The following is a 13,843-nucleotide window of genomic DNA, read 5'->3' as shown; positions in this document are numbered from 1 at the left end:
GTTCTCCACGTGCCTTCGCTTTGCTGATCCAGCACCATTAGATTAATAAAATTTGTGAGAAAAAAAACGTTTTCTAGCAGCATGTTTTACAAAGTACTGTCCATCTTCATCAATCAGCCTGAGTATTTAGCTTCTACAGTACTAATTGCACAGTGCGTTTGTTCTAATGCTTCCAAACACAGCTGCAGTGGTCACAGTGCAGACCTTGATCGTTTTAAAAAACAAACATCAGCTCAGGGAGACCCATTTACACACTTTTATCAGGCAAAGAGTCCTCTTAATGTAGTCTCTGACCAAAACCTGCAGAAAGTTCATTTTAATGAAGTGAAATGCCAGCTCCATTGAAATTAGTAGAGGTTTTCTACTGGTTTTAATAGGGCTAGGATTTAATTTCTAATGCCCTTGAGATAGTACTTAAAGACATTTACAGTATGTGATACAGAAAGAAAAAATATATATTAACAAGAAAATGCAGTGATAATATAAATATGTTTCGATTGGCAAAATAACCGCCCAGCCTAATCCCAGCCCATTTAAGTTAAGATTGGTTCTCCGGTCTTAACTTTAGCAGCTCTGACAAAATAACCAAACAATCCTGCATGAACACTAAAAGACACCGTGAAGTTAAAAATAAATAAATAATAATAATAAACAGATGCATATTTCTACCTGAATTATTTTGTCTTAATGCTGTTGTAAATAACGAAAATCAGTATACCTGAAAGGTCTAGGACCTTTCATTTATTTTATTTTATTGACTTTTTTTATTGACTTTTTTTTTAATTGACTTTTTTTTCTTTATTTTATTTTATTGACTTTTTTTCCAATTTAGTTACTTTTCCAATAGACTATTTTAAGGCTCACTGCCTCGACTTGAATTTGTTTTATGCTGTGTGCTACTTGATTTTTTTCCCCTAAATAAGCCCTGAAAATTCACTTACTTTGTTAGAAGCATGTGAAGTAAAGCCCCTGACTCTCAGCTAAAATGATATGTGCCAAACTTCGGGATTGCCTGTAGCTCTCAAAGCCCTCTCAAGGGCAGAAGGGGCACGAGTGCTTGGCCCCCCAGACCTCCAGGGGCTTCTGCGTTGGGTCCCACCCTAGGAGCAGATCCTGTAATGTTTCATTCATTGAATCAGCAGTTTGACATTTTGTGACATTTCAGTTAAGCCTTTCTATAAAGGCTCATTTGCACCTTTATAAAAACATTAATGAAGTAGCTATGTTTCACCTCCTACTAAATCCTGACTCTGCAGTCAATTGAACGGGTGTTCAATTACTCCCATGCAGAAACTTTTGCCACATTGAAAACATAATTCAATATTAAAAATGGCAATGTAGAAACCTGAATAGGCCAGCTGGATTTACATTGGCACCATTTACACGGGAGTTATCCCAGTCTACGCCAGCTGATCTGAATTGACACATCTACTCTTTCAAAAACATAAGACCACAAATAATTATTTACTTAAGAAATCAGAACACGTCTTTAATCCTTTCTGAAGTATAAATCTTAGGAAAATTATACAAACTCCAAATCATCATCTGTGATTCTCCATACCTGTGCAAAAAGTCCTATTGATTTCTCCTCTACATGTTAAAATCAATTGTTTTGAAGCAATTTTTTGAGATGTGAGCAAAAACATACATTCAAAAATCTATCTCCAGGTTCAAAAGCAAAAGAGTTTCCTCTTGATACAGTTAAATAAGGGTGGACTACTTTAATGCAGTACTAAATGGATGAGATTAAAATTTATGTTAAAATTTCAGCTGAAGAAATTCTAACCCCCTGAAAGTTTCTAGTCTAAGCCCTTCGAAAATGAACTTATAATGGAAACCAGCAAACTCAACTGTAGTCAGATACTACAGCAAAAATACTTCATTTTTTTCCAGGAAATAAAAATCTCTGAAGTTACCTATCAGGAGCCCAGAAGTCTGCCTGCTCAAGGAGACACCTGTGAAGTCCAGACTCCTTGCAGCATGGTGTCAGGAGGCTGCCTGCCTGCATCCCTCAAACCCACGCTACAAAGCACTCAGATGCTCCTGCTAAACCTGCAACTACCGTCCTCAGGGGGGTCACAGCACCCTGAACAGAAAACGTGGGGGTCCCCTGTCATCTGGAAGGAGATGCATACTCCCATACAGGGGACACATGCCGAGGGAGCAGATATTCACCCATGTCCGCCGACACATACTTCCACCTCACAGGAGCTGAGTTACAACAGCTGAAGCTCTGGCTCCAGCTTTGGGGCAAGTGAAAAGAGCAAGCGAACAAAATATTTACCATTTCCAAAATCATTTGCCTGTGCAAGAGCAATGGCTGTATTTTTAACACTAGGCAGCTTTCATGGGGAAAATGAGTTCAAATTACATCTCAGATAAACTATCCCCTCAGCCTTCTGGATGCCTTTCAATAAATTGACCCTAATATTATTACAACTTTGTCTGCTTGTTCTTTCACATTTATAGTTGTTTGTATTAAAAAAATAAAATAATCATGGATAAAAGTGTTGGAGATTTTTTATTTTTACCTACAGTAACCAAATGCAAATTATCTATGAATTCACTAAATTATTTCAATTCTGCTTTGTTATTGTTTTGTTTTTAAAGAAAAGAAAAAAAAAAAAGATTACCTAACCAAGACATTGAAGGTTGGCACAAATTTCACTGGCTAGATCCCCAAAGTTGTTATCCATTTATGAGATCAGTACATAAAAGTCAGTTTAAGTCTGAGAGAAAAATAAGTTCAACTGATCCCCTTACACAATTTGTTTTGAAATACCTAATTGTTCCATATAAACTGTTTTATAAAAAAAGGCTAAGAGCATGCTTACAGACATACTGAGTTAAGTGATGCCTACACATTAAAAGAAACCAGTCACTGCAAAAAGCTGCTTCTGCATGCATGGGAAGGTTTTGTAAAGTTGTCATGCTTTAAAATATGCTGCTCTTATCATCAAGGTATATATATCAAATCTATGAACAACAGAAGGATTTTTTTTCATATCAGCAAATTATCTTCCCTGAATGACCTTACATTTTAAGCAGATAAGGTTATTAAATTATAATTAAACATAACTCATTTAAAGTTAAGTTAAAAATACAGATAAATTCAGATGAGGGAGTCATCTTGTAACTTCATATCAAAATCTTTGCATCAAAATTAAGCATGAAGGTGATATGATCTGTATAGATTTTATTCCAGTTCTTAAAAATTTTCTCCTGCATAGTCTTTCAAACAGTTACTCTCTAACCTCTTTTTCTTTAATGAAGGCATCACAAATTTTAAAAAAAGTCTGAGCCAAGAATAACGTTAAAACACCAGTAATAGTATTATACCGAGAATAAAAACATTTATTGTATTCCTGTTACAGGTTTGATCTAAAAGCCACAAATTGATGGAAAATCTCCCACTGACTTCAGGAAGGAAGAAGTTAAACCTACAGAAGATACAGTGGTTACTTCTAAAAGAAAGAGAATGAATTTGACTAAAATAATTAGAAAAGAAACAGAAGTGACCGATGTTTAAAAGACAAAATAGCAGAGCCAAAAGATACCTATAGTGTTCTCTTTACTTAAACTATGCCTATGCAAAGAATTTCAATTTCCATTATTAAAATTTTGATTTTATTTGCATTAGAAACTTTTAACAAGTTCTAGCTGATGAGAAGTATACATTTTTGGTAGCTATGGAGAAGTTACTTCACACAAAGAAAGGCCTTACTGGAGAGGTGAACAAAAATCCCTGTGCGTAGTAGCAAATAGTAAGAATTAAATAGAGGTTTCTAATATACATTTTAAATGAATACTTTAAACATCACAGTTTCAAGCCTGCCTATTCAGGATAACTATTAGTATAAAAAAATCCACACAATAGCAAGTTCTTGCATTATTTAAATGAAACTAATTATCTGGCATTCCCAGTCACGAGTAAATAATGATTTCAGAGGCATTCCAATGTGGTTCAGAAGAAGCTCTCGCTGCCTGACCAAGAGCAGCAAACCATACCTCCTGACCACCACAGTGCTTGCTAATCTGCCTGTCAAACCTTTGTTTGAATTACTGTGCGAAGAAACAATCCATCTAGCGACGGCTGCTTATCTTAGGACTGACACCACTATTTTTATCCCAGCACGAAGAATACAGTTTGATCATATATATATATATAAGGAAGCAGCAGTGCTTTGTATGCACAGGTCATGCATGCGCACACATCCTCTGGGTATGATTAATCTCGCCTAACTTTAGCTAAAGTTATCTCATCTAAACTATTTAGAAGGGGAGTTCAGACAACTGATGGAAGAGAAAGACGCCACCAGGAGATATCCTCTATAGGTTCTTCTCTTTCCAGAGATCTGCAGAACAGCAAACTAGACACCTAAAATTAGAAGAGATTATTTCCACCCAAACTGAACACATATATATGTATACATGTGCTTATTTGTGCACATAGTGTAAGACAGCTGCTTCCATAAGTATGCCATATGCAAGACAGCAGTGACATTAATAAGAACTCTGGACAGAAAATGAACTACTAAATGGGAGACAAAAAAAATCAGTTGTGCACATTGGTTATATATAGCTAAATCTTTAGGACAAGCTCATTTATTACTTCTACCTAAAAAGAAAGAAGAAAAACTAATGTGTGCCATGTTCAAACTGCAGAACTTGGGAATGAACAGAGAGTTAAGGAAAAGTTATGGGTCTGTATCTTGTCTGGACCTCTAGGGTTCATCTTTAAATATAAAACTTATTTCCTTATATAAATGTTTTAACATGCAAAAAGAGCATTTGGATGAGTAGTCTGAATGCTCCTGTAGTAACAAACATAGCTCTTAAATACCTTTTGGGGTATTTAAACAAGGATTCTAAGTTATATTTTCCCAAGTCAGGTGATGAAAGCCTACAGTGTTTCCCACTCCCCCCTCCCTTTACAGGTGTTTTATGTGTGTGCTGGCAGATGCACATGGGTATATATATATATTTTTTAAAACGACATATATATTCTCTATAAATTAAAAAAGATACCATGGTAATCGAACCCAGAAGAGAAAAACAAAACAAATATATATGAAGAGAAAAGCAAACCTTGTTTTTAGCATAACCCAAAGTAACAAGATTGCAAAGATAGGAGATTTATATATATATATATATATATATATAAGTTTATGATTGATTCAGATCAGGCTCTGCAATATTCCTATTCTCTGGAAAGATAGCTGGAAAATTGTTATTAAAAGTCGCTGGAAACTCTAACATAGCATCAACATTTTGATAGCCCATGTAAGAATTAAACGACTGCTGTGTAAGTACTTGGCTATCAGGCATCTGTATGAATGCCCCTGACTGTTTGGTAGGGGGGACTCTTTGGCCAACTAGTTGCATTTTAGGTTCCCTGGGCTCCAGTTGTTGCTTGCTTTCTTCATCTGTGTCAAGACGGGTTAGCTTTTCTATCCACATGCGAAATTTCTCCTCTGTCTGCCTCTGCATCTCGGCAAAGCAGTTCATGGCCTCTTCCAGGACATTGCCTATGCAGTTCCTATCCCATACGGTGCCCCTGTCAAGCAATCCTGGAATTTCCCTGGTCGTTCCTCCAGATCCCCCAGCACGACTGAAGCCAGCTTTAAAGACATTGAGGCCATTTGATAAGACATCATTAAATAAGAACATAATATTGTTTATTAAGGCATGTTAACTCAGGAAAATAAAACTTTCCTAATTGTGTCCCTTGGATATGACATCGGGGAGGAATTAGCAAATATTGAATCAACCAACAGTATTAATGTTAAAATAAACAATATTTTACACTCACTGAAGTTATAAATTTTGGCTTCAAAATTATTTTTATTCTAGAATTCTCAGACAACTCTGTCACAAAGGTCTCATTTGTTTTATAAATCAAATTAGCCCAATTCCCTTGCAATTTCAGTTTTAAATTCAACTGAAGGAATCTGAATCATGCAACGAGAGGCTTACTTCTGTTAAACTGTGGTCCAAGATGCCACTGTTTAAATGATAAAACTGAATAATTATATGCATTTTACTTAGCTACTTGAACCCTTTTATAATGGACATACACAAAATTGTACACAAATAAGAGAGAAAATGGCTGCAGCAGTGACTACAGCCTCTAAAGCAGCCAAGCCCAGATCTTACCGCTCTTGGTTTAACTTTGGAAAAAACACTACACACCAACGAAGAGAATACACGACACAAACACATAGACACGAGCTCAAAAAGATACACAGACACTGTGTTAATACATGGGGTGAAAGCAGCTTTTGTTAGGTCTGATAGCAAAACCCAGCTCCATCAGAGGAATAACCCACAGATCAAGTCAGCGTGACAACGTGACAATGCTTATGCCAGCAGCACACCTCGCAGACTGCAAGCGTGCCCTTAACCTCCAGAGCCAGCAGCTGGCCGTGTGGCATTTCTCACGTTACTCCTTCTAGCCAGTTCTAAAAACAGGCTGGGCATAGCTGGAAGGAGATTTTTCTCTTTCCATCCATCAAAATGATTATTAACGTGACTTTGGGATTTTCAGGAAGAACTTTAGCAGCAAGAAGACAAGGCCATGTATCTTACTCTGCTTGTTAACAAGAGAAGGCAGTGGTATCTGTATTTTTAAGTTTAAAGTTCACTTGGGAATACTCCAGGAAGCATCAAAAGCCCAAGAAGGTCAGGCTTTGTACCTGTTTGAGAAGTAATAACCAACGTGTGCATGCTGTCCTAACACAGGAATGTCACCTAAGGTAACTCCACAAAACAAGACTCACAAACTACACAAAGCAGCTATATAAACTGACAATTTAGTATGTAAACACGAAACTTGTGGGATTCTCTAGCTTAAGAATAACAGAAAATATCTTAATGATAGAAATCATTGCACAACCTAAGCATACTTACTAATAAAAGCGTAAGGCACTAACTCTTTAATTGGATTCCACTGAGCATACAAAATTACAGTATCACTTAAACAATACATTCTTTTTAGGAGCCATTTAAATGAGTTATACGTAAGACCTTCAGTAACAGCTAAACAAAGCCTGGGATTACTCTCTTTTTACTTTCAAGCAGTAGCAACGCTACCAGTTGAGGGACAAAGACTTTCTATTAAAAACCCTACTTTTGAAGTCTTCTCTCTCAGACAGTCTGGGAATTCATCATTCAGGTCCACTGCCCAAAAATAAATCACTTTATAGTAACTACCTTCCGTCTCTTTGATGGTATTTAACTAAAAATAATTAAGTAAAATGGTACCTTTTTCCTAAAAAGTGGTTCCTTTTGAATATTCAATGTCTTTTTCCCCCTGAAAAAAAAGTATTATTTCTGTTCACATACTCCTAGTGTTGAACACCCAACATGGTTCTATTTACTCTTCTTTAGTCAGGGATCTTATCCCAAGATGAAAGGACTAAACAGCAGTCTGACTTCCACAAATTTAAGAGTGTTAAAGTTTTAACTGCATTTTAAATAAAAACCACTACTGACAGTGATATGTGAGATACAATATAGCCAGGCTTTTAAAGTTAAGAACAAATTAGCAGTCAAAGCTGACAAAACTGTTTTGTAAACTAAAGAGACTATGTACTGAAATATACATTACCCTGCAATGTCATTTTTAAAAAGGCATCATTCATAGTATATCTACAATTTACAGTAGCAGCAAATCAATCTGGTTCAAAGGCTTCCCTTGCAGTTCTACTACTTATAACATGTCTTACTCAATTGTCATTTACTGGTGGCTTTTATTGTTTAAAAAAATAAGTCTAAAAATGCATTTCTATTATATTAAAAAGCTAGCATTTATCAAATTGGTCCCCTTGCTAACTGCAAGCTTGCAGCTCTACAGTTTTAGAAGTTCCACCAAGACAGTTTCACCTGCAGAATAGCACCTATGAAATCCCCGTTGTCTCCTTATGGTATCTGTTAAGTACTACCCAAATAATGACCACATCCAAAGTCATTTAATTTAGGAAACCAGACACCATAACAGTTAAGAAGACATGCTGCATCTTCACTGCAATCAGCATTGATGGATGACACCTAGGCATTATGCTACCCTGCCCTTCCAAAGGGGGAGCTGACTGCAAATCACTCCAATTTCTCCCTATTCTAAAATTTGTCATTCTGTGTTCCTCCAACAAAATTCACCCCTTGCAAGATGCTTCAGCCAAGGTCTGTGCAATAACCTCAGGAGGAAGTAAACTGGCTCAGAGTCCCTCACACGCATCGTGCTCCTCTCTTCAGATTTCTGTGTATTAAAAATCCATTTTTTTAAAAACAAATGAGCTGCAACATCTTTTTCAAGATCAGTACTTCAAACTTAACAGACTTTTGAAAGCCTAAAACATGAGTCATCCCTATTTCAATTCAGACCTCTTCTTGAGTTGTAGAAAGCACAATGGCAGTGAAAGGACTTTTTTATATTATATTTATATTTTTAAAAACCCTTTCCTTCTTCCAAAGAAAAGTGTTTAGAAAGAAATAAATATTGATTTCCAGACTTGCTCTCATGCCAATATCATTTGGAGTTAACTTGCATGATCAAATCTGAAAGCATTTAAAGGGAAATCTTTCAATAGCAGCAAGTCTAGCAGAACCTATTTCAGGACTCAAAGATCATCCTCTTATGCCCAAAGCAAATGCTATCTATTATTTGTTACAGCATGGTAAAACCCTACTGCCAACAGAGAGGCTCAATCATTAAGATATAAGAAATTATTCCTCACTTGCAGTAATTCAAAAATCATGGCATTAAATGAAATAAAGAGCCCAAACTGCTTGAGTCAGTGAGAAAATTCTCTGTAGCATCCATGAGGTTTAGGCTGACCCTGTATTTTCATGTTTCCAGCAATGCTTCGTTACCCTGTATTATCTTCTATTTGTTCCTCCACTAAATTTTGAGGATGCTTAGAGCATATCACTAAGCACACAAAAAACAGCTTTCTGTTCAGGAAAACAACCTAAGCTAAGCACTTTGCCCATTCCTACAAGAGGGCCCACGAACCTGTCACTGCAGGGGAGCACTGGGAGCCCCCGGATTCGCAGCACCCCAGTGCCTGTGAAGCCCACAACAAGCACAGGGAGCGTTTTTGGCCGCCCTTGTCCCATCTCTGCAGGGGATGGCTTTCCCTTGGACTAGCAGACTGTTTCCCACAAACCAACATTGTTTCTGTTTAAAGGAAAACCGCAATCTGGCAGGTACACATTGTGCCTAATTCCAGAAGGACTGCTCAAATGGTTTGATGCCTTAAATGTAATTCAGTGCCAGGTGGGTGATAGGAGCTACCAAATAAAAAATAAAGGTTTTCTCCAGAATGGGTTTTACACTCCCACATCTTGCAACCCAGGTAAAATCAGGCATTGGTTTAATAATTATTAAACCTACAGGTTCTTCCATCCACTACAATGGGACCTTTTCAATGCATACCTCTCATGGCGAGACCTGGAGCTCAAATACTGAGGAGCCAATTGACACAGAAAAGTACCCTGGAGTGCCTTCAGATCTCAGCACTGCAAGTCAGAAATCTAGGCAGATCTGAAAATACCAGGTGGTACCTTTCTGGGTCACAAGGTACTTTATAACTTCATTAAAAAATGAAAACAATATACCCTTGGGGATTTTGTACTGGGGGTGAGTGGGTTGTTTTGGGAGTACAGGGGCTGAGCTGTCCAAAACTCAATGAAAGAAAGTTTTCTTCCACAGGCTTTATATTAGGTCTTAATTGCCCAGCAAAGTGTAAATATAGTAAATAAAAATGCACAGAACTATGAAAGCTAGAGGTCTGGTAAAAATAATTTTAGAGTCTCTATTAAAATTTTACTGCACAATAATTATAGGAGGATTATGCCTTTCCCAGACTTTCCAATAAACATTAACTTCCTTTGTGCAACCTGCTTCCTAGCAATGTGTGGGAAAAGTGCCAGTTCTCCTGGTGGCAGAACTGCTCACCACAATCAAGCCAGTTAGAACTGTGATCGTTATTTGTAAAATTTGATGCAAATATTTAAAATAACTCTATTCTAGCAAACATTAATTCAGAAACTTAAGATTAATTATTGCAGTTTTCCTTTCAATCTTATTGCCTTACATAAGCTTATCTCCAAAAAAAAAAAATCTTCTAGCACAGAAGGCAAAAAGACATGTAACCCAGTAAAAATTGGCAGGCCAAAAAGTTTATTTTTATGTGATTTTATTTTTGTTTGCCACATGATGGTGGTTCTATGGTATAATATTCTGCAAGAGTAGTTCACACAAAGTCCTGTCCATGGAAATTGGGCTAATAAAACAACAAAGATTCAGCAGACTAGAAACTTGAAGAATTCTAATAAAATCATAAGGAGGCCCCTATAATTTGCTGCCTTCCATCTTTTAACATGGATGTGTGAGAAAATTAAAAATATAGAAATTATAGATCCTTACAACATAGGAAAACAGTAACAGCTTTGTCTAAAACACTGAAAATTTAGATTTGGAAACAGCTTGGGCACCTGTGTAAACAAATTTGTAATTCTGTCCCAAAATAGGTGACCAGCAGCAATCTGCAAGAATTTACAATAAGGCTAAATAGGTTTGCATGCACTGAAATGGAGAGCTGAAAGCACAGTGTAAGTGCAATAGTGAACAGGACCTTACTATAACACAGGCAAGAGGTATGCCGTGTTACTTCAAACACAGTTGCAGAGCTGTGGTCTTAATATATTAAAGCAAAGCTGGCCACCTAAGAATGTATTTATTAGATTATCACAATCTAATGGGATTTAACAGCACTGACAGGAATTCATATAGGCTTACAAAGGAAGAGATCTGAAAATTCCAGAATTCAAAAATAGTCTTTCCTCCAATTTACCATTTCTATGCTTTGTTGGCATGCAAAAGTGCACTGAAACCTCAGAACAGATTTTACAATTTGCCCATATCTTGTTAATATACTGCAGTCTTCAAATTTACAGAGCTGCAGTTCTCCTGGTTTTTCTCAAGTGTCACTCATCTAATTTAGCATGACAGCTGAGAAACGATGTCAGATGCGTTACAGTTCAGTTTAAAAAACATCCTCTACCTGGTATCTCTGCAGTGATTGTCTTGCTGCTCCCTGAAACCTCTTCATCATCATCTGATGAACTTGTGCTCGAGTCACATGTCAGGTCACTATCACTGGTACTGCTGTCCTGCAGCAGGTTGTACTTCTTGCGAGCAGCTGCCTCCCGCTTCTGTCTTAACAGCCGGATTCTTTCTTTGTGCTTTTGGCTTCGATGACCTTTTACCTTGGTAACTCGACCATTCTGCTTATCGCTAGACTGTCGGTTTTTCTTGGCAGCCATTGTTGAAGTTTCGCTTTCAGACCTGGATCGCCTGGATTTCCTCCCAACTGCAGCCCCAGACACCCCTGAAGGGTCTCCCTCAACAGCAGCTTCAGCTTGACAGGGCTCATTCTCTTCTGTGGAAGACAATGTGTCTGAGTCAGCCAAATGCCCACTGGAAGAAGGGGAAAGCATGCAGTGGTTAGAAGAGTCACTCTCATAAACTCGACCACCCGTTGGTTTATCACTCTCTGTGGATGCCAGCTGAGACTCCAAGGAGTCTCGCCTCAGTTCCATCAGCAAGCAAGGCATTGAAGAGAGCACTGCAGAATCTGACGCAGCAGGTACACTGTCCTTCTGAGGATGTGGCTCCAGTTCTATAGGTCCGTCTTCATCAGGAGTGGTCTCCTGCTTCTTAGAAGCCTTTAGAGGAACTTCCGAATTGAGAAGTTCTTCTGCTTTTCCCACTGCCTCCATCTTCATTTCAGAATGCCAAGGTTCTCCTGGTCTCAAAGCATGGAGCACGCGGTCTGGAAGATCAGATATGGTCAACTAGATATGGCTTTCAGCAACACAGCAGCCTGCACAAGAACAGAACAGTAAGAATCATTTACCCAAATAACTCAATCAATTTGTTGCTTTCAATCACAGAGAGCATTGCTCAGTACCATATTGTTTTTTTCATTTACTTTTTCCACGTGAACTCATCCTGTTACACCAATCTACTCTTCCTTTTACATGCTTATGAAAAAAAGCACTGGAATCACAGGAAACATTTCTCATCTCACTAGATGAAAATGGATCAGGAAACAAAGAATATTTATTTTAATACTAAACTTTTCCTTTATAAAGATTTAAACCAGTGCATTATAAGCAACATATGCTAAACTTCTTTACCTAGACCTTTAAACATTTTAATGAAGAACTTTAGTTAGTACTTATAAACAAAGCCAGAGTGAAAACTCCCAGACTTGTAGCCATCTGCCTGGACAGCCCAGAACATCGTTCAGTTTCCATATTTATGAGAAATCTCTTTGCAGTTGATCAGGACTCCAAACTTTATAATCTAATGTTTTTATGATAATTTGCAAACTTACAGTACCAACATGAGCCATGCATAAAGACATATTGGGAGCATCTAAAACACCATTCAGTGTTCCTTGAAAGGCTCCCGTACAAGTCCTGGTTGTATGAGAACCTACAGGCTGACGTAGTTTCTCTTAAATCTGCCAGGAAAACAGCATCAAATAGTATGGGCTGCAAGCAACAAACAGCATCCACCCACACTGCTATTTTACTTTAAATTATAATTTAATAAATTGCATTGCTTCAGCACAAGTACAAAAAAAAAGCAAGCTATTTTTCTGATTAATAACTTGCACGTTATCAACTAAGCAGCACTTAGAGTGCCTTCAGGGATTTTATAAAATATTTTTAGCAGTACAACATTTATCATTTTATCTTAATTTTTCACACTCTGCTTTCAACCCAAGTTTTCATTTGGAACTCAATGCAAGAAAAAAGTGAAAGAAGTTCTTAGTCACCACATTCACTCATAGATTAATTGTATGGAACAAATGGTTCATGGGTTTAGAAGTACAGAAAACAACAAATTTATGGCAGTTCAAAAAAAGCATAGACATGTAAAGAAAAGCAATATTAAGCTTTACTATTTTAAAACAGCATTTTTGCAGACAAGGGCAAATAGGACTTGAACAGCCTAAGAGAGCATGGATGGTACAGAGAGATTTTTCTATGCTCTGACAACGCTTCGTGTTTCCCCATCTATCCCAAGCTGCCTGTGAGTGAGTGCTGCTACCTGTAGTACAGAGTAAGGCTTCCCTGGTTCAGGAAGATGCTATGAGAAGCTCAGGGTTGTGCTGTCTGCCCTAATCCACTTTGAAACTTCACTTTTAAAAGAATATTAAAATAGAGGTCATGTCTCCTTCAGGCAAATGAATGAAATGTTGGATGATGCAAGGGATTTATGAAAATAAATATGGGAAACACCAGTTAAGGAAAGAAAACTTAGTTAATAACAGACAACACAAGAAAGGCACGGGTGACAACTCTAGGTATACTAAATACGAAAAAGGAAACAAAAAAAACAAGTAGAAACACCGTTTCACACTAAAAAAAATAGAATATGTTTAAAATACATGAAAAAATATATAGAAACATGTTTCCAATATTTGCACTGAGAAAAATTCTCTTGAAACCAACTTAAAAGAAGAACTCCTGGAGATGGTAATTTAATGTATGTAATAAATATCACGTAAGAGACCATTTATTTACCAGGCCACAGCACAGTATCAACAAACCCACGTGATGAATACACCTTTGAGACAACGGAATCCCAATGCTGTAATAAAATCATTATTTCTACATATTTAATCTGCAAATCTACATTACCAAATAATTTTCCTAGGAGACATGAAAGTGAAACAGAGATTTGATGAATATGTAACTCTTGGTAATCCATTCACAGTGGGGTTTGTACTGTATCTGCTAGTGCAACTCCCAGCTTTTGCTGTGG

General features: G+C 37.2%; 1 protein-coding gene across 3 annotated transcripts in view; it reads right to left on the bottom strand.

Annotated features, from left to right (window-relative positions):
* The window catches only part of LOC118159713 (uncharacterized protein C18orf25-like), a 44,527-nt gene that overhangs the window by 10,243 nt on the left and 20,441 nt on the right, over positions 1–13,843 (bottom strand). For 2 of the 3 annotated variants that reach the window (XM_035314275.1, XM_035314276.1), the window contains exons 2-3: positions 11,067–11,888; positions 817–5,621 (exon numbers count right to left, since the gene is read on the bottom strand). In XM_035314275.1, coding sequence (XP_035170166.1) covers positions 5,167–5,621; positions 11,067–11,790 — 1,179 coding nt within the window. In that variant the 5' untranslated portion in view covers positions 11,791–11,888 and the 3' untranslated portion in view covers positions 817–5,166. Of the gene's footprint in view, positions 1–816; positions 5,622–11,066; positions 11,889–13,843 lie in introns of those variants that run through there. The other variant, XM_035314277.1, reaches the window with a different exon arrangement.

The sequence above is a fragment of the Oxyura jamaicensis genome, unplaced genomic scaffold (genome assembly GCF_011077185.1).
Source record: "Oxyura jamaicensis isolate SHBP4307 breed ruddy duck unplaced genomic scaffold, BPBGC_Ojam_1.0 oxyUn_random_OJ71775, whole genome shotgun sequence".
Taxonomy (NCBI): domain Eukaryota; kingdom Metazoa; phylum Chordata; class Aves; order Anseriformes; family Anatidae; genus Oxyura; species Oxyura jamaicensis.
This window is presented reverse-complemented; position numbering and strand designations above follow the sequence as displayed.